General features: G+C 37.3%; 1 protein-coding gene across 1 annotated transcript in view; it reads left to right on the top strand.

Moving 5' to 3' along the window:
• TNKS (tankyrase) overlaps positions 1 to 27,137 on the top strand; it is a 168,463-nt gene that overhangs the window by 86,956 nt on the left and 54,370 nt on the right. Inside the window, exons 4-8 of the mRNA XM_045821219.1 lie at positions 1,601 to 1,637; positions 2,396 to 2,471; positions 22,883 to 22,977; positions 24,459 to 24,525; positions 24,828 to 25,014. Coding sequence (XP_045677175.1) covers positions 1,601 to 1,637; positions 2,396 to 2,471; positions 22,883 to 22,977; positions 24,459 to 24,525; positions 24,828 to 25,014 — 462 coding nt within the window. The remainder of the gene's footprint in view (positions 1 to 1,600; positions 1,638 to 2,395; positions 2,472 to 22,882; positions 22,978 to 24,458; positions 24,526 to 24,827; positions 25,015 to 27,137) is intronic.

Genomic DNA, 27,137 nt, shown 5'->3' with positions numbered 1-27,137 from the left:
TTCATAACTTGCTTTGCTCTTGATTGTTAAGGTATTTGAGGTTATGGGTTACGCTCCTTTCCTCAAAGGAGCTTTTTAAAGTGATTCACTAACTGCCATATTGCCAACTAAAATGTTTAATAAAGATAGGTTTTTGGCTTTGAGAAGTCAGGAACTTTATTGTGAAGGGACATAATAATATAAATCTTAAACTGTCAGTCAATTAAAGAATCTGGAATCCCATGTGTAGGAATTAGAAGGACCCCTTGTGATCCCAGGTTACGCATCCTGACTCACCTGTGCGTGCTGTGGAGCCTGTGGCATTCATGGGGCACAGAATTTCCTCAGGGAAGAGTAGAGGCTTCGGAACTTCTTCTTTATTGGAAAATAACTCCTTATAGTTTTTAGATTTTTAACATGATGTTGGACAGATTGGGTATAGAACTTAAACACGGGCTTGGTGGCCCTGAGGTGTCTCTGTAGTCTCCGCATCAATACCCTGTATTGCGTAACAAAACAAACAAAATGCCGAGAAGTCTCTGTCTACAAGGAAGGTTTTTAAAAATAATTTAAGCTTATTAAAATAAGATTATTTCTTTAATAATATAGCAAACTGAGTCGGTGTATTATAGCTGAATCATAGCCCTGGCTATTCTTTTCATCTTTGAATGGACAAATACTATAGTATTAAAATTTCTTGTTCTTCAATTAAGCTTTCCAAAGAATCTTGTTTGTTAGATCTTGACTACTCTAGGAAGTTTGTATTGAAGGTCTTAAATTATATATCTCTGTTCAGTCTGTGATATATTAAAAAATAGAATGAAGAGAAAACATTTACATCTCATTAGTTGGATATCTGCTCATTCTCAGAGATCCTAGCCTCCTTTCTAAAAATATTTTTAAGATTTGTTTGTTGAAATTCGGTATTGAATTTGTGTCAAGTGTACAGATTACAGCACGTTAGAATATTACTGTCATCTGAGAATGTATTCACTGTTTTGGGTTTTGGAGCATTGCCTCCAAGAGGTTTATAGCATTTGGTACGTCGTTCACGTATTGCTAGTCTACAGACCTATCCTAATCGAGGCAAAAGCTTCAAGGTTCTGATTTTTTTTCCCTACCGCTATAAAGCTCAGCAATGGTAATTAATGGTTTTTTTTAACTCTCCATGTCTTTACAAATAAAATTGAATTTTTTGGAGACAAGTAATTCATACCTTTAAAGAGCCACATTATTTTGCTTTTGTCTCAGAATGTATTATGCTTCACAAGTATACTGTGACAGGCTGAATAGGAAAGGGGGGAGGGGACATTGTCTTCAGCTGGCATGCTGTTATCAGAGGGAATGTGTTTCTGGACACGAGATTTAGCATTCATTGGTTGTCTGAAGAAAGCTATTTCATCTGAGGATTGGACAAGAAGCTGCGTCAATTTGCTGCCCGTCTCCAAGGCACTGGTGATGCTGCCTTCACAAGCTGGCTAACGTCACGGCTCCATCACCCAGCGGGGTGTGGACTATCTTTTTCTGTTCTTCTCTGTTTAATTCTCTATTTGCTGCCTACTGCATTTCTTAATCTGTCTTCTGCCAAATGCTAACAGCATGATATTTTGCAATCATCTAGGTGAATACAAGAAAGACGAACTCCTAGAAGCTGCTAGGTAAGTGATTCCATTCATTTTAAGTGAGTATAATGCATTTAAGGGAGAACAGGGGGAGGGCAGGTGGAGGACTATAAAAATTATAACATGTTATTGTCTTGCTTGGATTTTATGCAATAATGCAGATAAGACCTTATACTGAATTTTTGTGTACTTTATTTTACATAATTAGTGTATGAAATGAGACAGTCTTTTAGTATGGTGATGATTGTAAGGTTAATTTTATTTGGAGCATATCTTAAGGCACCTGCAAACCTCAGTTGCCCAGCTTTTCCAGTGGTATTCTCTGAGTATTTAAATACCTGTACCTTCATTTTACTTTAAAATGTTTTCTAATTTTCAAAAGCTTGAAGGAGAGGCATAAAGTAAATGTTAAAGTTCTCATCCATTTTCTTTTGTTCTTGCTCATTTATAATTTAATTGATTAGCTTTTGCAGCATTTCATATGTATTTTTAACTCCTGTGTTTTAGATCACTTATCGGAATAAAGTTTGTTTGTAATTAGGGAGGTGACTTTATGCAGATAAATAAAACAAATAAAAATGTAGAAAGCTACCTTTGCTAAGCTGTACAACTATGTGCTGATTAACAGGAATTAATTAGGAATATATTAATTGAATATAGCAAAAGAGATTCATTCAGAAACATACAAAAGAAATTGAAGCAAACCCATATTCTTTACCACTTGTGAAAAATATCTATAAATACTCGTAAGAAGCTCTGTGATTTCAAGAGAATTGACTTACACCTTTTCGTAGGAGTGGTAATGAAGAAAAACTAATGGCTTTACTGACTCCTCTGAATGTGAATTGCCATGCAAGTGATGGACGAAAGGTAAGTGACTTAAAAATATAATTATCCCCTTCCGTGATTTATTTTTGCCTTACAGTTAAAATGTTTGAAGTTGGCATATATATTATAAGCATACAGAGCTATATTTTTGCTGGCATCTTTTCACTGTACAATGAAATGCTGCTGTATCTGTTATTGGCAGTTGTGACATATTCATAGAGCTGGTGAAGATGGGTCTTCAGCCTTTTCCCTTCAAATGTCAGACACTGAAAGTTGTTTGTTAAATGGAACTGCAGCTTTGTCAGTGATTGGAATTATAACAACATAAATTATTTTCTGTGTATGGTCATGGAAATTGGAAATACCTGTTCATGTCCTATTTACCCATCTGTGTTAGGATATATGCATTTTTGATTTCTTGTTTGACACAAGAAGATTTATTTACTAGTTGCCAACACTTTTTCCATTTAAAGCTGAGAAAATGTTGCTAATGATTTTTTTAGATCTATGTGACAGCCCTGCTTTTTTGTTTATTATTTTTTATTGGCTAAGTTTTTATCATGATATATTGAAAGAAATATATGCAAGCAGAGAGATATTCTGCGTTAATATAGAGTTGTCATAAATGTAAGGTAGTATATAAAATGTACAGCTGGCATCTCATTATCTGCTTCATATTCTCGCTGAATACAGACTGAAATACAGTCCTTTGCAGCCTCTGGTAATTTACTGAAAAGTTCAACATTGTTTTATTTACCTAATAGGTATTGAAAAACAGAGCACTTTGTAGTACATATAGTCTTTTTTTAATTGGCAGTTAATTTTTTAATGTTAAAGGATTGCTTTTATATTTTAAAAACCTAAAATAAAATATTTTAGAGCTTACAACTTACATGTTGAGGGAAATCATCTTGTGTCTAATATTTAAAGAATTAATTTGTTTGAAATTATTTATATTGAAACTATGCTATGAAAAATATCAGGATGGCAATGCCCCTTAGAAATAACAAACTATTTTGCCTTTAAAAATTATTTTTCTGAGTGATAATTTTGTAGATCAGAATTACTCAGTTTTCCTTTACTGCTTTCATACTTTTTTCCCATTCTAATGAATCCCATATAATAGTGGCAAGGAATTGCATCCCTTAGATTATCCCTTATTGTGGGTGACTTGTATATTATTTCATATAGCCTGGTGAGTGTTCAGTTTCCCTGGATAACGTGAGGAGAGAATTCTGTTTTATGTAAGGTTAAATTATGTATATATCAAGTTCTAAACTAGCAAAGATTTACTCAGTACTACTGATAGCTTTTTGGAGATTTTTAAAATCATTTCTCCTTTTTCCTTCCATTGTGGGGTTGCTTTGAGGATTTTAACATTCTTTAGTTACTTTGAAGCTCCAGGTTTTGTTTGGATCCTCTCAGTGGATAAAGTGACTTTTAACACTGTACAGAAAAGGGCCTTTTTATCAATGGTAAGGGCAGCTATATCTGTAGACACAGCTCTTTTTAGAACTCAGCACACTTCAGTTTTCCATAGCCATTTTAATTTTTCAGAATTTACGTGCAATTGCCAAGGCAGGAGTCGGTGTCCTGCCCAGCCTCATTCTCCCATCTGTACCCTTATACCTTGACATCCCATCTGTAGCTCAGGGAATCATAACAGTTAAGGAGCGTGAACACTACTAATGAACAAATGACTTCTCCCTGTCTCACCCCTACAGAAATATATAGGACTCTTTTATTTTTCCTTCTTCTCGAAGGAGGATATACTTCCTTCGCTTCTTTTAGCTGGATCCAGTGTATTTTTCATCCACATTCCTAAGGCTCCTTTTCTATATTACTCTTTGGCATTTACCACAGAGTTCTTGAATTATAGTTATTCATACATGACTTTTTCTTCCACTTTTCTGTTAGCTCTCTGTTGTATTTTGCATCAGACCAAGCACTTTGTATGTAGCAGGAGCCAAAGATAGGAATATGTTCCCTGATAAACAGTTTTATCCTCTAAGGGGAAAAACTCATCCAGACTCTGTGCCATTTCGATAATTAACTCAGAAATATGTGAATAGGGGGTTTTATATTTTCTGTTATTATATTTTACTGCTGGTATTATTTTAGTAATTTATTTTGAGTAAGTATACTATGAAGGGTGACACAGAGTTTAATGTGTAGACCATTTTGAAGAACAGGTCTCAAATATTATTCTTCTGAAGGATTCATACCATATAAACAAATGCAATAATTTTTCTAAATGTACTCTTATTTTTTAGATTAGCAGTGTTCTCAAATTAGGTAGAAAAATTAAACTTAAGCATTTATTAGGCTTTAGTGCTGTTTATGCATATAACCAAAATCATTTAAAATTGTATATTGGTATGCAGAATGCAAATAAAATTTTGTAATTAAAAGTGAATGATGTTTATATGTAAATATTGTGCTTATTCATGGCACAGAGCAATTCTTATTAAATGTGTTAGTTGCAGTAAAGCCACAAAGCAGTAAATATTCTGGATGCTAATGGAGGTTGGGATGAGATTCCTTAGTTATGGCATTACCTTTTGTTTTCTCACTTTTGATGTCAAGAAAATGTGTAAGCAAATCTACCTGCTAAATTACAAGTCTGATTTATATATTTAATGTTTTTTTCAAGCCATTTCCATGTCTTTATCTAGAATTAGGAAGTCAGATTGAATATTAAGAGGATAAAGGCACTTCACATATAATTTAGTCAGGTATATAAAGTTTTATTTGTTGAATTTGCATTTTAGAACACAATGTAGAATCAAATTTATTTTTAGAGGGTTTCTAAATGGCTATATTAATGCTTACCTGAGTCCTTGCCTGTTTCTGCTTTTACTACGATTCCTGGTTTATAAAGTAAAAGACCCATGGAAATGTCAATTTCCTAACGCTTTTAGAAAAGAATCATTCCTTATACATTAACTAGTAGGTGGAGACTTTGCCTCCATATTTGTGGGGGCTTTTAGACTTCAGCATTCCTTTGTATGTGCTGCATGGGGTTGGGCAATGACTGTACATGTTAAATATTCTCTTAATTCTATACTGTGACTTGATAATTATCTAATTAGGTAATATGTGAATGATTAATATTTTTATTTCCCACAGACATTTGTTTTTCTAACCTGTAGAATTCTCAAAATAGTGAAGTATCAATAAGGTTTTAAGTAATTTATATTTTTACATTATGCTTTTATTTTACATGTAAATCAAAGTGGAACTTGACTAGTGTAGAAATTTCCAGTTGTTTTTTTTTCCCTAAAAAGCAAAGGCAAACCATTTTTTTGTAATAATTCATTCTGAAGTGCTACTTTTATGGGAGTATGTACTTGTTTTAATGATGGTCACTTTAGAAACATAAGGGTGTAGATATAACTTATTCTTCTTGTGTCTCCTGCCCATGACAATTAGGTAAAACATTCCACAGTTGCTTTCAATTGCAGTGAAGTATAACCAGATCCTTAAAACAGATTGTTTTCTTTCTAGAGTTCTTTATTTCTGTATTTTCAAACTTAGATTTGTTGTCTTTTAATCTTCCTTTACAGTATTTTCTATCGATATCAGATGTTTTATTAGCAGCTGTACAAATATTCTGGCCTTGTTTGAAACATAAATTTAAGGTAGTGGTGGTCTCTTGTTTTTTAGTATTAATTTTCATAAGGATACCTCTGTATAGTGAGTGAAAATATTTGAATACATCTCAAATTATTTTAACTCTGAACCCTCTTCAGAGTTCATTTTGGTCCTTCTGTTATTTCCCTGCCCTGGCTGCCTTTATCTCTTTCAAAATAAATGGTCTAAATGTACCCCCTCCTTACAACAGTGAGTAGGCTGGAGTCGGGCGTTACAGTACGTACGCACTCCCCCACACGAGCCCTGCATGTCTCCGCAGTGCCCGCTGCTGCTGCGGTCGCGTGTCACCGGATATTGAAAGTGATTAGTATTTGGTTGGTAATTTGCTTTTATAAAATATTCAGTGTAATTTATGGTGTTTCAGGTTTTTTTCTTCTCCTTTCATTCATTTAACCAGCACTCAGTACTTACCATGTGTAGGTTGCTGTTCTAACTGTCATGGGAGATAAATATGTGTTTAGTGGCATTGGTTTACAAGGAGCTTAAACATTGTTAGAATGATTAAAACATTATCCATTACATTGAAGCTAACACACTGAACAAATGTATGATTTCTTTTGCTGTGATTCAATTATAAAGTGTAGATTTAAGGTGGGATTTGTTTTTCTGGCCCTTTTATTTTCAAAGCAATAGCATTTAGACATGTAATCTCTTCTGTAAGAAACCACAAATTTGGATTAACAGGCAGTTGGGGGAGCATGATTTAAATTCAGAAAGATTAACCGAAGGGTTTTTTTAAATCTCACATTTCTACTGTGTAAATGTTTGCTTCCATAAAATAGTTAATAATGAATAAGACTCTGGAAACAGAGAAAAGTGAAGTGTTTTAAAAACTATATTTAAATAGAGATCACTAAGAAATAAAGTAGAATTTAGTACAATCCCTTGAAGATACAAAAAACTGTGTGATGTCATTGAAAGAGCAAATAGGCTCTGAGGTCAGCCAGATTGGGTTCGATTCTCTGCTCATTCATTTTCTAAGTGTGTGACTGTGGCTATACAGTTTTCAGTGCATGCATTCATATGGGAATAACCGTCCCTTTTCACAAGGCACTTCGGAGGATTAAGTGAAATAATGTGATTAACGTATACAGTTTGTAATAATCATCCCATTCCACAAGGCATTTGGGGTGATTACTTGAAATAATGTGATTAATGTGTACAGTTTGTAGCGCATAGTAGAACTTCAGGAAATTAGATGCCTACACCTTTGAAACATTTTCGAAGCTTTTGAACATATTTAGGGCAGACACATACTGAACACTCCAAACATACCACACTTCCCCACTTAAATTGTCTTTATTATTCAGGCTCAGTCCCAGGTGGTATTTGGTTAAAGTGTAGGTTACCAGGTGATCTACAAAGCATATAGTTGACTTAATTATTTTGGAGCTTGACCCACAATTTAATAAATTTGTTTAAATTAGCAGCTTATAAATTCAGAAATATGTTCTGAGCTATATATACTGGGCTGAAAATAATGCCACAGTATTCATTTGCATTCCATAAAGCACATCCATGAAGCACAAAGAGCATTCAGGATTCGTACAGTTTTGTGTATTTATATTTAAACTTTAGGGTTATATACACTTGTCTTATTCTCATACAGTGTTCTTGCTAAACAGCTCCTTTAGTGTAAGTCTTCTCTGAATATCATATTTGACCAGCATTTTAATAATCCTTATGTGGCAGATTGCTACTTTGAAGGCCCCTTAATGAACTGTGCCTCTCGTTATTTATGCCCTTGTCTAGTACCCTCCTACCCAGAATCTGAGCCAACCCCGGGACTGCTTTGATGAGTAAAATAAAGTAGAAGCGCTGCTTTGCCATTTCCAAGACTAGCCCCTGAATTGGCCTGGCAGCTGCCAGTTTCTTGCTTTTGGAATGCTCTCTCTTGGAACCTGGCAGCCATGCCATGAGGCAGCCCAAGCAGCCATGTGGAGAAGCCCACGTGGGGGACTGAGGCCTCTAGCCAGAGACACACCTGCGTGCCCCATTCAGACATCCAGACGTAGAACTCCCAATCCAGCCTCCAGGTGGCGTAAGGATCCTAGCACGCAAGCAAATCCACCATTTCTGGGGTAGTTTGTTATCTAGTCATAAATAACTGAACTGCCCTACTCTAAAGAAGTATAAATCAGTCAATGCTTATTATCTTTTGGGTAAGAAAGATAGCATCGTTTTTCAGGCGGATTACTGATAATGGTTCTCTTATAGCTCCTTGGAAGAATACTGAAGATTTTTAAATAAATCCCCAAATATTATTTCTTTAGATATTTTTTCCCCTCATAATGCATAAAATAATTTCCTGTGCATCTTTGGGGATTATGGTATTGTGAGAAAAAGCAGGAATTTGAAGCTAGAACACCAGATTTTTAAGTTAACATAATTACTAGGTATGTGATGATGGCAAGTGTTTTATATCTCTGAGTTCTCAATTCTTTTGCCTAAAAAATAAGGAGTGGGCCACATTAGCTCTAAGATACCTTTCAATTCTAACATTTTAAGATTGTGATATATTTTGTAATTTATTTTTTATCAGTTATAGTAACTACCATAGTAGAGAATTGGATTATATAAGAGCCTGTAGAGCCACATAAGTAAAAACTTCTGATACCTGGAATAAAGTTTGTATGGAGCCTTCGTCTCATTGAAGGAAGTTTTGGCATCACCTGTGGGCACATGCCTGGCTCCCTCTGGCTTTTAGTGGCCTTTATCCTTGTCCTCCATTCTTGCCAAATTTTGGTAGAAAAAAGGTCATACCATTTTCTGATTTTCAACTTTCATGGATCATACTTTACATGTTACTTGGGATTATGAGAAGGTCAATATGCAGTAAGTCTGCATTAGGGAATTCTTCAAGCACTTTAGGTTTAATTATATATCCCATCAAATCACATCTTTAAAGACTATCTTGCTGAGCAATGTATGTCTCACTGTAATGCAGAAATCCCTTAGAGCAAGTTTTGTTGCCTACTTACATTGGGACATATTGTGTAGAATCTTTATGCTTATGTGTATTCATTTTGTAACAAGGGATTAAAATGTCTTTTTTATTTTTCATTAGGGAATCACTTCTACTAAAACAGTCTCTATTTTGTCAAGCATGACATTTCTCCTGGTGAGGGTAATTAGGACGCATGCCAGTTGTGCTCTCTTTGAGAAAAGAATTCTCAGTAGAAAGAGACCACAGCGATAAAAAGTAGGTGGTAAAATTTGGGAGCTCGTTTTAGTTCTGCTTAGCCACCCTCCTCCTAACTGCGGTTTCCCCTATTCTCATTTCAAAGAGTGTGAGTTTTCTTGCAGTTTGGGTTTGTAATTGAGGGATGGAAAATGAGTGAGTACTACATCATTTTGCTATGAGTGTGATTCATTATTAAAAATTGACTTAAAAACCAAATTACAAAAAAAAAGGCACTTCTGAATATCCTTCTAAAATGGCGAGAGTCGACACTGAGAAGGGTGGTTCTGCCCGCACAGTGCAGGGCGGGTTACGACTGCAGCAGCGTCCGCGTGGCCCAGCGGCCAGGGGACGGGTGGGCTGGGAGGAAGCACAAGGCAGCGTCAGTGGTCTTCAGTTAAGTGGGATGGTGGGTGGTGTCATTTGCGTATTTTTATGTATCAATTATTACGTGATAAAGGGATTTTAAAATACCCCTATAATGATTATGATGTCTTGGGCTTAAACTGTTCAGTTAATATCAGTTGACCGTGGAATACTCTGCAAAAAGCTCTAAAATCCTTTCAGTAAAGGGTGAACCTTACTGTGTAAAGAGGCATACTTAGGTACAAAGAGAAGCCTACTTACAGAAATTCTCCTGGCCTGATGAGAAGCAAAAAAAAAAGTGAAAAGTTAATTATGGATTTAAGAAGGTTGAAGCTATCTGTAGCTTTGAATTAGCATTATCAGAAACAGTTGTTTGGCTGTGATACAAAACCAACATAAACTATTGATTTCTTAATTCATTGTGTTCAGGGTGCAATACAATAGTTTGGATGGCTTAAGGAACAGAGATTTATTTCTCACAGTTCTGGAGGCCGGGAAATCCGAGATTAAGGTTGGTTTCTGATGAGGGTCTCTGTTCTCGGCTTGTGGGGGGATGCCCGCTTGCTGAGAGAGAGCGAGCGAGCTCTGGGGTGTCTCTCCTTTACAGGGGCTACTCCCTTGTCATGAGGGACCTCCTCAGGTTCCTGTCTCCAGTGTCATCGCCCTGAGGGTAGGGCTTCCGCTTACCAGTTTGGGGGAGAGCAGCACAGATATTATAACACTCGGTTACTTTGGTCGCACTACCGTTTCCTTCTTCACTTTTCAAAGAAGTCTGATCGCTCAGGAAGCCTTGTTCTCCCCTCTCCCCACAAGCATACGCGTTCATCCGTGCACTTGTCCAATCAAATTACAGTTATAAAAGGAAGTTCCCAAAAGCATCAAGAATTTTCATGTATTCTATTTAAAAGAAGACTGTTTTCTGTGACTAATAAAACATCTTTCTATACTAAGAATGGCATCAGTAGTAAAATTTTAAAAACACTATAAATGCTTTGCATAATTTTTTGAAATGCATATTGGGCCAAGTACGTACATTTGGAAGTAGGCTGACTCCAAATATAAAATGTTTCATATATTGATTTTTCCTTCTGTAAAGATACTTTAGTTTTTTTAATAGTAACATCACACTCCTACTCTGAATACCATAATGTCCATCAAATTAATCTTTGAGCCTCAGAGAGCGTTCAGTACCTGTGAGACGAAGGGGAGGGGCCTGTGGGCAGGGCACAGAACTAGAGATTTCTGTACCTATTACGAACCTTTGTGTGCTGAACTCAAGTATGCAAACTCAGAAACAACAAGGACTTCACCACCAAAGGAACTCTGAGGTGACAACATATCCCAAAACTCCTAGGGCTCTTAACCACGTTAAAATCAGCTAAAGGAATTGATCATTCTCCTTCTTTACACAGTTAAAATGCCTGTCTGGTGACCTAAGGTAGAATGATTCTCTCATAAATAATCTTCAAATGCCAATCAGTGTAACTTGTTCCCTATTTCAAAAACAAGTTATTTGTTGAACGTTAATTAGAATCTTGGGTGTTTAGATTTGAAAACCTAAGATTGTAAATATTAACTGTAAAAATAATTCATGTGAGGTTTGCGTAGTGTGAAAACTTTCTTCCTTTAAACTGTAAAACATCAGGTTACTATCAGCCCAAGAAACCTGGTTTCCATGAAGCATGCCACCTGTTTCTCATTAAACAATGCAGAACGAGCATCGCACCTTCTGAGAGTGCTAACCGTTTTTTTCCATGTAAACCCTAAGAGAGGAGGCTAGAAATTCATTTTCATGCATACATTTCAATTTTTCTGCTGATTCTGAGGCTGGAAAAAGAAACAAATTTCTGGCTGTTGAAGAATCCCCTTGGAGTTCGCACAGTGATGCTATTAAGTTAAAATTGAATTAAGTTGGCATTCAGAGTGTTATTCTCACAAAGATTACCCTGTGGATTTCCTGTTGCTCCTTGTTTGTTCATTTCCTTTCTCCTTTTCTCTTCCCAGTGCACACATGCACTTAAGGTAAAGGCAGTCCTTTCTACGATCACTTTAAAAATAAATTCTTACTGGACAAAGCAGGTGAATTGTAGAAACTTAGTTCTATAAGATATTTCATAACTCAACAAATTTCCAAGTGCTGTAGGTCCCTGTCTAAAGAAGACTGCACTTGTTACTTGGGAAGAACATCCTCTGGGGCTGCACAGTACCAGCCAATAGTCTGCCTCCGGCCAGTGGTCTGGCTGGGACTCACAGACCCTCGTTTGGAAGGAGGACCTGAACGGTAGCTCCTCTGACCGCCCGGTCTAGTATGGAACCCTCACTGGGGTAGCGGGCAGTCAGCTGACTCTGTCATCTGCTCTTCTTGAAAACTTTTTTTTTAATGAGGATCAAACCACATGTGAATTTAGTGTTGAATTTAGGGTTTCACACTTTCAGGAGAGGTGCTGAGCACTTAGTTAAAGGGTGACAAGATGGTGTTCAGGAAGTTATTCTGTAAAAGCAGTTGAGGCAACTGGAGGGGCTGAGTTCAAGGAGAGGCCAAATGACTGACTGACTGTTAGAGATCCTTAGAAAAATCCTACACTGGGAAAGAGGCAGGGAGACTATCTTCTAATTTCAGTGTTTTATTATTCTTCCTTGTCCTTCAGTACTTACTATTTTAGACAGCCTCTGTTGTTAGAAGTTCTGCATTTCTAAATCGCTGGTCCCGGAGCTCGGTCACACCCGTGTTTTGGACAGGGTTTGGTACAGGGAGGACACTGTGGTCAGAGTGCTGAGGCAGTCAGAGCTCCCCCGCCATTCCCTGCCCACCAAGAGTGACTCCTCTGCCATCTCGCCAAACCAGCTCACCTCTACACGCCCTCTCCAGAACCTCAGTACTCAGCCGAAGGAGAAGAAAGGACAGTGAGAGTTCTGAGGTCAGGCCGTCTGGGTCTGATCTCTGACTCTGCTGTTCACTCGCTTATTAATCCCCCTGTTCCTCCGTTTCCTCATGTGTTATGTGGAGATACTAATAGTTTCTAGCTCTGGTGGTAGTTGTGTGAAGTAAACAAGTTAATACATTTAATACACTTTGAACAGTACTTGGTACGTAGGAGATACCCAGTAAATTTTGCTCTGGTTTTCAAAAAATACTTTTTATTTTTAAAATGTTTTTGTATCTTGTTTCTTTTTAGCTTGAAAATAATTATGTGGGGAAGCCAAGTACAGTTGTCACCCAACCCCCCCATTACAAAGGTTGTGATTTAAAAGCATTAAAACGTTACACACTCTTGTGTTGTTGGGGTGATACCATGTCTGTTAGTGAACAGCCCTGACAGAGCCCACTGAGATGGGCCGGCATCTGAGGTGAAGTGCGGTCTGCTCGAGGCCCAGTGTTTGAGAGAACAGTTGGCCCAGAGGTCCGGGGCCGGAGGGAAAGTCTCATAGTGGGAAAGAGAACTCTGTTCTAGGAGGATCTAGTAATGTGTAACCTGTAGAAAAAGTCAAGTTAAAGGAGACATAGTTTGCAAGAAAAGTGTAAATAAAATATCTTTTGTTTCTACTTTGGTTCATTAATTTTTATTCTCTAGATAGTTTTTCTTTTTAAGTTTCTTTATAATAGCCCAAGAGTTGAGAAACTTCAAGGATACTGTTTAATATTCATTGTACTACTTAAAATATCTCTTCAAAAAATAGGCAGAGGTGGTGAGATACCCTTATTTCCATGGACTCATGCCCATATTGATCCTTTAGCTTTTAATTTATTTTTGATTCTGATTTATATATCACTGTCTCAAAGAACTTCTTAATCATGTCTCTATGTCTAAAAGAAATTTAATAAACTTTGATTATGTAGTCATTATATTTTCCTGGGAATTTTATACTAATGGCTGATACAGTATTTTATGTGTAGAAGGGAAACATTGATTTATCTTAACCAAATAAACTTGAAAGAGATGTATTTTGTTAAGATAGCCAGAACAGAGATGGAACAACCTAGCCTAAATGTCCATTTATAGGCAATGGGGAAATAATTACGGTCCACTACTGTAGGAAGAATTAGATAGACCCATTTGTACTAATATGTTAAGAGAAAAAAAAACAAATTGCAGGGAAATAACTATTCATTTGTTTGACAAAATAGCAGCAAAAAGAACCGAGAAAAACACATTTATATACACAAGAAAAAATATCTCAAATGAAACTGTGGAAATATAAACTGATTACCTGCGAGAAAGAGGTTTGTTAGACTAGAGGGAGAAATAGAACATTTTACTTTATATTATTTTATAGGAAATATGTTATTTTTATAATTTAAAAGGGGATTCTGTTGGTTGGAGAATGGTGAGTAAATGTGAAGTAATTGACATTAAGACCAGATAAAACTGAGAAAATATTTACATAGAGCCTCCTTTTTGAAACCAGATCTGGAAAAAAGCATGTTTTTATATATCAAAAATAGTGGAAACAAGTATTGAAATTTTTAATTTATGCAGGTGTGAAATGTTACAGTGTCTTGAATTTGCTTCAGAATACTTCAGTGGTGAAAATAAAAGATAAAAGTGATACCGGAAGCCAGTGTAACAAAGTCTTAATAATTAATAATTAATGTATGTTGAATCTGGGTGATGAGTACATGAGTGTTCAAGTGCTGAAAAGATCATAAAGTTTTATGAAACCATTTTGTAATTGTAACAGTAGAGCAAGAATCTGGAAGGAGAATTGGAATAGTATGTTATATCATGGAGCTGGTATGGAACTGAGAAAACTGCAACTGTGACTTTTTAAGAAATGAATTGTTAGATAGAAGGAGTACCTTTTATTTATCTCTGATGTGACTCCTAATAGGACTCGTGTCCTAATTTGGTGAAGTTATAGCAAGTCTTGTCTCATTCCAAACGCATGGGCACCCTGGCCCGTGCACATGCACATACAGACACACCCACCTTTCTGACTCGGGAGCACCCCCGAGACCAAGAAACTAATCCAGCACTAAGTCTGGCTGGAGTAGGGTGGCTGACCGTGCCGTTCCGCATGCATGGGTTTTCTAGGACCGGGAAAGTCCTTGGCAAACGAATGTGAGTTGATCACACTGGTGAGTTGGTCTGGAAAACTCCAAAGGATTTGATCTCATTCAAACTGCATCTCCACCTTAAAGAAAACCAATATACACTGTACATCATTCAGGTAGACAGCTTTTTCTGATGCCTTAACATCATGGCTTCAGAGCTGTGGCTTTGAATGAATGCGTCAAACATCACACAGGCCTGCATAGAAATTGTAAGCCCTTCCCGTAAATTTAAAGTCAAGTTCACCAAGCTGAATTATTCTTCTCCTCTGTCTTTTTTGGTAATATAAATCAAATGCTGACAATTACTTCCACTTTTTTAATGCCCTGCTACTTATGATGTACTGTGTTAAGCCCTTGAAACAAAATTCAGATACATTCTCCATTCTCAGTGACCTCACAGTAGATTAGAGGAGACAGATACATGAATAAATAACTGTATTATTTTATGAGAAGTCTTAGTGAAAGATTATGGCAGATAGTATTAGGACCAGTCTTTGGTAAATTTTTTATTTTGTTTTTATTGCAAAAATATTGTCCAAAGACAGAACAAGAGGAAAAGATAATCATTTTGGAGTACTGATATTTTGGAATCTCTTAAAAAAGGAATGCCCCAACTTTTGCACTTTATAAAAATAGAATAATAATAATAGTTTTAAAAAATAAGATTTAAATTTTCTCGTATTTTATGCTGCCTACATGAAAAGTCACAGAGGTCGGGTATTCTGTCTGTGTGGGAGTTGTCAACATCAGGAGCTTTCTCAGCGCCATTAGAAGAGGGACCTCTTTCCCCGTACCCGGCAGTCATTTGAGAGAGCGCAGTATGTGCTTTGCGTTAAAGTGTAAATACTAAAATTCCTTCCGGATTGAATATGTGATAATGCATTTAAATCTTGAGAAATAGTTATTATGATTTCTTTCTCAGTGGAAAAAAAGATCTAGAAATTAAATTGTAGTATTCTAGACACATGATAATATGTTGGTCTTCCAAAGCTGATAGCTGCATTTTGTATCCATAAGATTTTTTTATTTTGCTTTTAAACCCTCAGGAATGTTTTATCTTCCATTGTTGTTTGGATTTGTTAAGAAGTCATATGGAATTAAATTTAAATGGGAAAATATTTTGGTACTGGAAGGTCTTTAACTTGAGAAGGCATTTCACTTTTTTTTTTTAGCACTTTTTCTTTTTAATTATTAAGCAAGTCCATATTTTTGTACAAATAAGAACAAAATACCGAAGTATATACAGTAAAAAGCTGAAGTCCTCCTTTCAACTCTTCCCCGCCCGCTCCCTGCCTGCAATGCTCTTTATTAAGGTTCTGCCTGGTTGGGTGAGGAAGCAGGGAGGCAGAGTGCCTGGGTTCACGCCCCAGCTCCGCCAGGTGCTAGCTGTGCACCCTTGATCCCAGCTCTGCCACTCGTTAGCTGTGCGTCCTTGGGCACAAGCTTCTGTTTCTTCACCTGTAAAATGGAAGCACTGTAATAAGGGCTTGAGGAAGTATTGAATGAGGTGAAACAGGAAAAAGTAGTCGACAAAGCCCCTGCACCTCCATTGGATTCCGTTAAATTTGAACCCGAAGATTTTCCAGAAGATATTTCACCTAGCACAGTCTAATGCCCAGTGGCTTCAGCTGATTAATAATTATGGCACTTGTGCTGTGTCCAGTGAACCAAGAGAAGCAGAATAAAAGGTGACGCCAGGAAGTTGGAGGGAGTGATAGGGGAGAGCTTTTGTGGCCATCTAGACAATTATAAAGACAAACTTTTTCTTGGATTGAGATGAAGAGCCATTGGAAGATTTTGAGCGAGGAATTTGTGTGTCTACCATACTTGAACAGAAGCAGCCAGCTGCCATGCTGTGTAGACTCCAAGAAGATTATGCCGGAAGCAAGGAGACCAAATGGAAGGCTGTTAACAACCAACCAGCTGAGAGAAGAAGATGGCTTAGACCAGGGTGGTGACAGTAGATGTGGTGAGAGGGGATTGGGCCCTGCAGATATGTAGAGGTACAGCCGATAGAAATCCCGTCTGATGCAGGGAGCATAGTGTGCGAAAGATCGGAATCAAGAAAGACTCTCAGATTTTGACCCGAGTAGCCAAAATGATGGAGTTGTCGTTAACAGCAATAGGAAATTCTTTAGAATAGATTTGGGGAGAAATATGGGAGCTCAGTTTTGATCATGATAAGTATGAGATGTCCCCTGTACATCTGTGGTGACGTCAAGTAGGAAGTTTGATTATGAGAGACTGAAGTTCAGCAAAGAAGACTTGAGCTGGGGATATAATTAAGTTGTCCGTGTATGAATATTATTTAAAGCCCCAGGACTGCATGAGATCACTGCAGGGATGAGTAGAATACTAACGAAAAGAGGTCCAAGGACACAGCTCTGGAGCACTCCAATATCAGGAAAATGAGGAGTAACCAGAAAAGAAGACCAAGGAGTGACCAGTGAGGCAGGTACATAGGCGGCCTAGACACCATCACAAGAAGGAAGAAGTGATCAGCTGTGTCAAATAATGCTGATAGGTAAAGTAACATGAGGACTGATAAATGACCATTAAAAATGTCCAAGTGAGCCCTGGCTGGCGTAGCTCAGTGGATTGAGCACAGGCTGCAAATCAGGCATCGCAGGTTCGATTCCCAGTCAGGGCACATGCCTGGGTTACAGGCCATGGCCCCCAGCAACCGCACATTGATGTTTCTCTCCCTCTCTCTCTCTCCCCCCCCCCGCCTCCCCTCTCTAAAAAAATAAATAAATAAAATCTTTAAAAAAAATGTCCAAGTGTGTAAGATAGTTAATAAGACAATAATAAGTAATAACTCATTTGTTGAGCTTTTTCTATGTGATATTCTCTTAGGTGCCTTATATAGTCATCTTTAATTCATAAAATAACCTTTATGGTAGGAATTATAATTCTCATTTTACAGACATTAGAAGCCAAGTCTCAGAGATATGAAGGAATTAGTCTAAAACCACATATCTTAAAATTTAGCAAAGCAAGAATGCAAACCCAAAGCTTAAAAGCCTTTACCCAGACTTAGGCTAAAGTTGCACCCACAGTTTTATATCAGGGTTGTCGGTTGCCACCACTTTAGTTATGCATGTATGCATAGGATAAGTTAGAGCTACCTTTAATGCCTTATACGACCCTGCAAATCTGTATCACAGAAGACAAATACATATATGCACGTTTTTTTAAGTGGTCTGATTCCAAGAAGATAACTTTGAATTATGGGGCTTCTTTAAGTAAGGATTCTTTTTTCGTAAACACTCGACAATATGAAAATATTTTCTTAGAGTAGATTATATTTAGATAGATTTTTAGAGAAGAGTTTTTGTATTTACAATTGTTCCATACTTTATCACTGTCCACATTTGACTTTTAAAACATTCCAAGTTAACCCTGGCTGGTGTGGCTCAGTGGATTAAGTGCAGGCCTATGAACCAAAGGGTCTCTGGTTCAGTTCCCCGTCAGTGCATATTCATGGGTTGCAGGCCAGGTCCCCATAGGGGGTGTGCAAGAGGCAACCACACATTGATGTTTCTCTCCCTCTCTCTCTTTCTTCCTTCTCCTCTCTCTCAAAATAAATAAATAAAAATATTTTTTTTTATTCCCAATCAAAAACAAAATCTGTTTTAAGAATAAATTTGAGGTGTACTAACTGACAGTGTGTAATGATGTCATAATTCTTGTTAAGAATTAAGATGTTAAGATGTCTCAATGATGTTGAATTCTTGTGTTTACTAGTTTACAACCACCACAAAATTGTCAGATAACATGTGTGAGTATTTTACAAATGGGTCTGCTTTATTTTTTCAAAGCTGAAATTATGCTCTGTTAATTATCCTACCATTTAGAAAATTACTTTTATCATTGCTTTGCCACTTGGCAATCGGGGTGTAAAGTTGGCACTATGTGGTAACCATTCATTAAATTTAGTCTGGGCCACATGATGTTAATTGCTTTGCATCAAAAGATATCATTTGGTATATGTAAGTTTAGTTATAAATTTTTTCTAGAGGAAAAACTTCTGGGCTCTTAGTAGCATAAGCTTGTTTAAATCATCCTTTGTTTGCAATTCATACTTTTTTTTCTTTTTTGCTTTATACCATTCCCTCAGATTTATTGCATGCATTTTACAGATTTTTTATGTGCCTTCTAGTGATACTATTTAGTTTGCATAATTAGCATTCACATTAGAATGACTGCTTGGAAAATCTCACCCATATTGTTCTATATTTACTTTCCCTGTGAATTCATCCACTCCCATAGCTCGGCTGTCTCTGCTTAGATGCTGCTACCAATTTTGCTAACTGGCACTGTCTAACTCTTTCCTAGATTAGTTCTGCAGTCTTCTGTTATATCTTTTTTCATTGGGTTTGCCCTACGTATCCAATTCTTTATCTATAGGTAACTAGAATGATCTTCCCAAAACTTCAATCTTGAGTAATTTTCTGCCTTAAGTCCTTGAGAAGTTTCCCATAGTTCTTATCTCCCCCAATCTCATACTATTATGTACTTAGCCACTGAAATTTTTTTAGTTCCTCAGTTATACCCTGGCCACTGGGTATTAACATATACTCCTCACAGTACCTGGAATAAAGTTTCCCACCCTTTTGCCTCGATGATTTGTGTTCATCTTCCAGTGTTTCCCCAGGAGGCAGATCTCCTGAGACTCTTCTGTCCCACTCCTTTGTACTGGCCTCTAGATGGGGGCAGGGACTCATCCTCTAGCCTCTTGTGGCATCCCGAACTTCCGGTAGTATTTATTCGTCACATTTAATTGTATCTGTCTGTTTTCTCTGGTTGGCTCCTCAGAAATTAGACTTTTGTCCTGACTCACCTTTGTCCTGAATAAAACAATATTTTATATGCATTTCATTTAGGGACTTTGTTTTTAAAGAATAAGAAAACCCATAATGGGAAAGTACGGAGACTTCTTAGTTGCCATGCTATCCCTAGCACTTAACATGGTGCCAGATACGTGGCAGATGCCAACATTTTTAATGAATACCACTGGTGAGCAAATTTGTGTTCAGCCAGGCACTCGAATTCAATAAACTCAAACCTCAGATTCCTTCCCCCTGAGCTCTTCTCCTCTCCTCGCCCCTCCTTCCCCTTCCTTCCTCACTCCATTTCCTTCTTTTCTTTCATTTGTCACTGACATTTCCAAACCAGAACTTCTGTATTCCTTACCCGTGTCAGTTATCAGATTCTATCAATTTTGCTCCCCGATGGTTTCTGACACTCACTCCTCAACTCCATTTCTTCACAGATGCGTTATGTCAGGCTTCCTGTCATGTTATACCTTGTCAGTTACAGAGCCTTCTGATTTATTTGTTACTTGCATTTCAGCAGTTTAAAAACAAAATATAGTACCATTTTAAAGCATTATAGTCTCAAAATGATTTTTAAAAATCCAGAAACTAGATATTTTTTCTTATGTCTTATCTTTCTAAATTAACTGTGTGTATTCATTTATTTAGTAACTTTGTTCATTTTCAAGAATAAAAACTATTATTGAATCAACTACATACAAATATAATTTTTTAAAGATACTCATATGAAAAAGGAAAATCTTTTTGCACATCATCAATGACTATGTCACTTTTTCCGTGTAACGTTAAATGCCAGCCGTGACTTTTAACAGAGCTCACTGACTTACTGACCAGTCCTCCGAGGCCATCATCATCTCTGGAAGAAGCTTCCCAGCCATAGTGTGAAGTGCAATTTCGTCTTAAAAATGGGCCAACATGGAATAACAGGGACTTGTTTTACTTTCTTTCCTGAAACAATAAAAAAGAAACCCACTAGACAAAATATATGAAACAATGGTTTTCAGAAATTGGACATTAGGCAGTACCTGGCAGTGATCCCTGAGGGACAGGAATACAATGAGCTGAGTTATGTGATTGCTCGAGTTTCCTGCCTAGTCAGCATTTCCAGGCCTCAACTCGGGTTGGCGAAACCCAGAAGGAGCCCAGTGGGCTCCCCAGTTTGAGAAGATGGACTTAGAAGTGTGAGGAGACCATGGGGCAAGAGTTAGTAGGGTGGAGGGCCAGGGGGAGGAACGCTGCACAGAGAAGAGAGCACTGGAAGTCTGCTGATGGTCTCTTCCCTGTCTGCAGCCGAGTACTGGGTTACACGGGTGTGATGGGAGCCTGCCTGAGGCCGATAGAACCACTGCCCAAAAAGGATTAAAGGCAGCCACCTTAGCCACTCACATAGAATCTGTAATCGTTTTTGTTGCCTTCTGCCAGAGTAGGCAAACCTCATATTCATTAGATGTCATAGAGCACTCAGAAGGGCAATCCCTCACCAAAGAAGAGAAACTAGTCCTGCTTAACAACGTTTAAAAGCAAGCTTTGAAAGCTACCTAATATATGTCTAATTGGAGACTCTGAAAGAGAGACTGGTGGAAGAGAGGGCAGAAAACGTATTGGAAGAAATAATAACTGAAAGTTCTCCAAATTTGGTGAAAATTATAAAAGCAGATTCAACAAGCTTAGTGAGACGGTGGGGAGGGGGGTTAAGAAAACTATACTGAGGTTCATCATAACCAAATTGCTTAAAGCCAGTAATAAAGAGAATGTATTAAAGCATCCAGAGGGAAAAAATCGCGTAACTACAAGTACAAAGGAACAGAGTTAAGCATGTTGGCAGATGTCTAGTCTGAAACAATGCAAGATAAACGACATCTTTAAAATACTAATGGAAGGGGGGAAACATTCCTTGGAAATAACTCAACCCACCATGGAAGTATTATTTGCAGTAACATTTGACATGTGTCTGAAAAGCAGACACTTAGATGGGCATTTTGTTTGATGATACAAAATTTTTTATCTATTTTTTATATAGCATTTTATATTTTAAAAGTGCTTTTCTATGGGAGAAAACTTTACTTTCACTCATTTTTAAGATAGCTAGGATGGGTGATTTTATCTGTTTTACACGTGAAGAAGCTAAAATACATAGGTAATATGATTTTCAGTTTCATAAGATCTAGAAATATAATCAGGTTTCTTGACTTCCTATTCAGTATTCTTGTTCTGAGGTCTCCTCATTATTAGCTGTGTTTTGCTCAAAAAATACTTTTTAAACTTAGAGACAATCAGAGCATATAAAATGTGTGGAGTGCTATGAATGCAGTAGTAGATAATACAGTATTTAGCAATTCTTTGGTATCTTGACATTTGGAATAGTATGTAAAGGAAGTAAATTGAAAATCTTATTAAATCTCAAGGCTGAAATAGAAAACAGGAAAAATTAGAGAATATACAAGTATATTAGACCATGTGTGAAAAGATGTTACAGTATTTAAACTTCAAGAAAATGAGCGAAAGTGGAAAAATTGCTGTGGTTGTAGAGAAACTTTTAATTAAATAATGTTATTTCTGATGTTTTGAAAGTTGAGTTTATTTTAATTACTATATTAAATTTCAACAGAGACCCTTTCAATAATTTGGTTCAAATTAAAATGTGGCAGGAATTAGTTGGAAAAAAAACTTTATTTTCTTCTTGTATTTATTTATACTGCATGTGTAGTATGTAAAATATAATAATTAAATAGTACCTTGGCATTTTTCATTGCATGCAATGTAGCAAATTAGTTTTGACCCATTGCTAGCAGTTGTGTGGAATGAATATGGTCCATTGTCCTTTTTGTTTCCACTAAAGGTTCTTCAAATAGTTCCCAAGGGAGGGTTTTCAGCCTTTCCTATTTAAGAGAAATTTTGAGTAAGTCTTCATCGTAGAAATGGGATTGAAGAGTTAGAACTGGAAGGGGGATGGGATTTAAACAGGCCACGGAAGAACGTTTCCGGTTACCAGCGGTAACCGGATGGTTAACAGATGGGTGCACAATAGGTGAGTCATCAGGAACCCTGACGTGTCCTCTTGGGACAGTGAGAGGGGCTCTGGCTGGGAGGGAGTCAGAAATGACGCAGAGAAGCTAGGGTAGGGCTCCATCACCAGAAGCCTTCACAGACAAGTAAGAGAAGCAGGTGGGTGGTGCTGAAACTAGCACTTACTCTTGAACTTGAGTGAATTGTCTCTCATCCAGTTAGGAAATACGAAGTTTTGACACTTGTATGTATGTTAACATTCATTGGTTTAAATCTGAACAAGTCTAGATTAAATGACAAAGCAAGAATTATGTGCCTGAGGAAGTGAATGTGGGTTTTTTTGTGTGTTTTCTAGTCTACTCCTTTGCATCTAGCAGCGGGCTACAACAGAGTTCGCATAGTGCAGCTGCTTCTCCAGCACGGTGCTGATGTTCACGCGAAAGACAAAGGGTAGGTGTGTCCATTGTTTCCTTTGATGGTTTTACTCGTGGATGGTTATGCTTTCTTTTCAACACGTGATGCACTGAAGTTGTTGAGCACGAGGCAAAGAAGGTCATATATCCCATTTTTTACAGCTTGGGTTGCATTTTAAGAATGTTTGCAACTTTGGTTTGATTTTATTTTCATATACTACTTACTAAAGATGCTTCTCATAATAATTTCCTTAATTAGCTTAATTTTATTGCAATTCTAATATTTGAAGTTAAAATTTGTTTCTCTCAATTGCAATTATTATTTTTCAACTCAAGTTGCATTTCAGAAAGACAGATAAAACAAAAGTAAAATTCCGATCATCTTTTAATATAGTTATCATATTTATCTAGCATGAAAGGATCATCTCTTATTAATAAGCCAAAACCCTAAGTATACAATATTCTAATTTGGCTTTTTCCCAATGAAATCTTGGATATCTGACCTGGGAAAACCTAAAAGTTCCTTATGAAGGTTGACCTGACTGGGCGAGAGGCCATCAAAGAAAGCAGTGATGCCATTTACTTTATGAGGAGGTGCATTTTAGAAAACTTTGTACCACTTTCCTGTCCAGTCTCCAGAGACACAGGAATCAAGTCGGCTGTCCTATATGATGGGCTGACATTTCTCATTATTCCACTTTAAGATCAGAAAGATAATTTGACCTTACTACCCAACTAAAGTAGATTTGTACTACCCTCTTGGAATCGGCAGCATGGAAAGGAGAAGCCCTGGAGGAGGGTTTTCTTTCGCTTTGCCCCTTTCTGTGTCAGGAAACAGAAATGAAGAAAGAACTCACCACTGGAGAGTTTTCAGAGGGGGAGTCCGTCCATTTCAGACCCTCTCCTTTCCGTGCCCTGTTTCTCTCTCGCCTGCGCCAGGTTTTATGCCAGGCGCGAGTGGCTTCCCAACAGGATAGGGCTGCACGTGCCTGATGCTCTTGTGCATCTGTTTCCCTGTGCATGTCTGGAACAGATGGGTGCACAATAGGTGAGTCATCAGAAGTACAGCACAGAGGGTCTTGGACTCATACAGTGATACTTTGAAATGCAAGCTACAGTAGTTTGGCCATTTCATTCTTACTCTGGAAATTACTTTGAAAGTCAAACAGAATGGTAGGAGTATTTCAGTTCTCCATCCATTAACATTTATTTACTATAAATACTTCATATATAAAGCATGCAGTTGTCAATTAGCATATGTTCTTTGTTTGCCTAAATGCTTTTCTAATTGGTGTTTTTATCAGTACTTAAGGATTATATACACAAAATACAAAATAAATACAAAAGATTGAATATTAACTGTGTTTTATATAATCTAATTAAATACTTTAAAATATCTTTAATATAACTATATTGGGATTGGTTAGACTTTTGTTTCTTAGCACTTCTTGGATAAATGACCATAGTAACTTGTTTGAAATTTCAGTATTTTCATTTGCCCTTTTTTTTTTCATTTAGTGGACTTGTGCCTCTTCATAATGCGTGTTCATATGGACATTATGAAGTCACAGAACTGCTACTAAAGGTAAAAGAAATTTAAAATATTGAATTTTATTTGCTTCTTTTAAACTTGTCATGAGTTTTCATGTGTTTTTTACTAAATAAGATTTTTAAGAGAATAAAACAATTTTTCAAAGTATTATTGCTTACAATTTTAAAACATTCACCTTATTTTAAGCTATTTTTTAAAAGTTGAAATTAGTATAATTAAAATATTCATTGACATTTGAAAGAGTTGTATCTGACATTTACAGTGAAATAAATGTCTTCTAAGTTTTGTCTGATCCAGCGAAATGATTACTGACCTAAAACTTTTTCTCAACTCAGCATGGAGCCTGTGTTAATGCTATGGATCTCTGGCAGTTCACTCCGCTCCATGAGGCTGCTTCCAAGAATCGTGTGGAAGTCTGCTCTTTGTTGCTTAGCCACGGCGCTGATCCCACTTTAGTCAATTGCCATGGGAAGAGCGCTGTGGACATGGCTCCAACTCCTGAGCTCCGGGAGAGATTGACTTGTATGTATTCATATCCTGAAATCACCGTTGTTCATTGCAAATTAGAGTATCTCATTTTTGTTTAGTTATTAGGGCTGGTGTTTTGTCTGACTTGGACGGTATCCTTCCATTCTGACACATACGCTAGTTTAAAATCCTCATTTCTGATCATATACTTTTCTTCATGATACCACACGAAACTTCATATTATTTATTATTCAACCTAATTCTAATTCACAAGATAAGACTCCCCCTACCACCACCTTTTTTAAGGCTGAGGATGAGCCAGTCACTAACCATTTATTGATACCTACTATGTGCTGTGCAGTGGCAATACAGCAGCATAAAACCAGAAGAAAATCTCGGCGCTCACGGAGCTCATGTCCCTGCGCTGTGGTTATGGTAGATGACGGCTGACGTTACCGAGCACTTACTGTTCCCCAGCCCCCGCAGTGCTGCGTGGTCACGCTTTATTTCTTATGTGTGTCAGAGCCCAAGTAAAATCTCTTGTCCACATTTACGTGAAGATAAGTTTTAAGACTCGGTGGAGGTAATCTAAAGTACTAATACATATCTTATTTATATACACACACACACACACATTTTAAATAAACTTTTTGTTGTAGAATAGTTCTAGATTTATAGAAAAGTTATAAAAACGTTCCAGAGGTCTCATATACCCCATACCCAGTTTCTACTGTTACTAACACCTTACATTAATATGGCACATATGTCAGAATTGACAAACCAGTGTTGATAACATTATTAACTAAAGGGCACACTCGATTCACATTTTCTTAGTTTTCCCCTAACGTCCATTGTCTTTTCTAGGCTCTCATTCAGGACACCACATTGCATTTACTTGTCGTATCAAATATTGAGATGTATTTAATTCTGTACAGGAGCATTTCAGGTTTCAGTTGAACTAGGCAACACTTACCTATTTTTTTAACTGGTCTATCGTTTGGTATTCTCTCTTATATCTGGGATTCTAAGAATCGGGTAACTGGATTTAAACACCTGAGAAATCTTTAAATGATAGCTTTAGAAAGGGGGCTTAGTCAAAATGACGTTAACATCTTTTACTGTTAAGCAAATTTCAGACTAGCTCATGTTAAAAGAGAAAGAGGTCTTTTCAGTTTTGATCTGCAGTGGAAATTTAAACTCACTTTGGTGCTGGAACAGATGAGATCCACTGGATCCCAGCCCACGCAAACCAGATCACAGCTGGGCGGACGTCTTGGCCGCCCTTGTAGAAGCACCATTCTCCCTCCCGCTCAGACGAGTCTTGCCGTCTGTTGTCTTGCATTATACAGTTCATGTTTCTGTGTGTCGGTCCTGTCTTCCCAGGGAAGTTTAAATTCCTAGAAAGACCTGGGGTGCAAATTCTGCGTCCTTCGCACCTGCGCAGTGCCCTGAGTGGGTGGCATCTGTGTTAGGCTGCGTCTCCACCTGCCCCCACCTAGCACAGCGCACTGTGCGTGTGCTCAGTTTATTGAGTTGAGCTTAGCTCAACTCAGAACTAATTTTTTAATCTGTTTCTCATTTCCTTTTTATTTATTTATTTATTTGTTTGCTTGTTTGTTTATTTATTTATTTATTGAGAGGGAAGGGAGGAGGACAGAGAGAGAGAAACATCAATGTGCGGTTGCTGGGGGTCATGGCCTGCAACCCAGGCATGTCCCCTGACTGGGAATTGAACCTGCGACACTTTGGTTCGCAGCACACGCTCAATCCACTGAGCTACACCAGCCAGGGATCATTTCCTTCTTTTAGTTTATACCCTGGGCTCTGCTTAATCCCCATGTCACCACTTTATTTTCCTTTCTATCATTTTGCAAGTCATGACTACTATTATGAGATTTTGAATTGTATTTCATTGGTCTGATTCTAACCTAAATCTGAATATTTAACCTAAATTTGTATAGTTATTTATAATGGAAGAAATCCCCTGATAACTTTTTGAACTTCTCAGTGTCTCCTTTATTTTATTAAACAAGATTCTACCGAGGAATTATCTGAAGAAAAGGGCTTAATGAAGTTAGAACTTCTCAACCCACTTTGTATCTTCATGCCCCCTGCTTTACCCAGGTGTCCATAATTGCAGAATGCTTTTTAAGAACATTATATAGATCTCAAAAACG

The sequence above is a fragment of the Phyllostomus hastatus genome, unplaced genomic scaffold (assembly GCF_019186645.2).
Source record: "Phyllostomus hastatus isolate PE091 unplaced genomic scaffold, TTU_PhHast_1.1 phas_scaffold_46, whole genome shotgun sequence".
NCBI lineage: Eukaryota > Metazoa > Chordata > Mammalia > Chiroptera > Phyllostomidae > Phyllostomus > Phyllostomus hastatus.
This window is presented reverse-complemented; position numbering and strand designations above follow the sequence as displayed.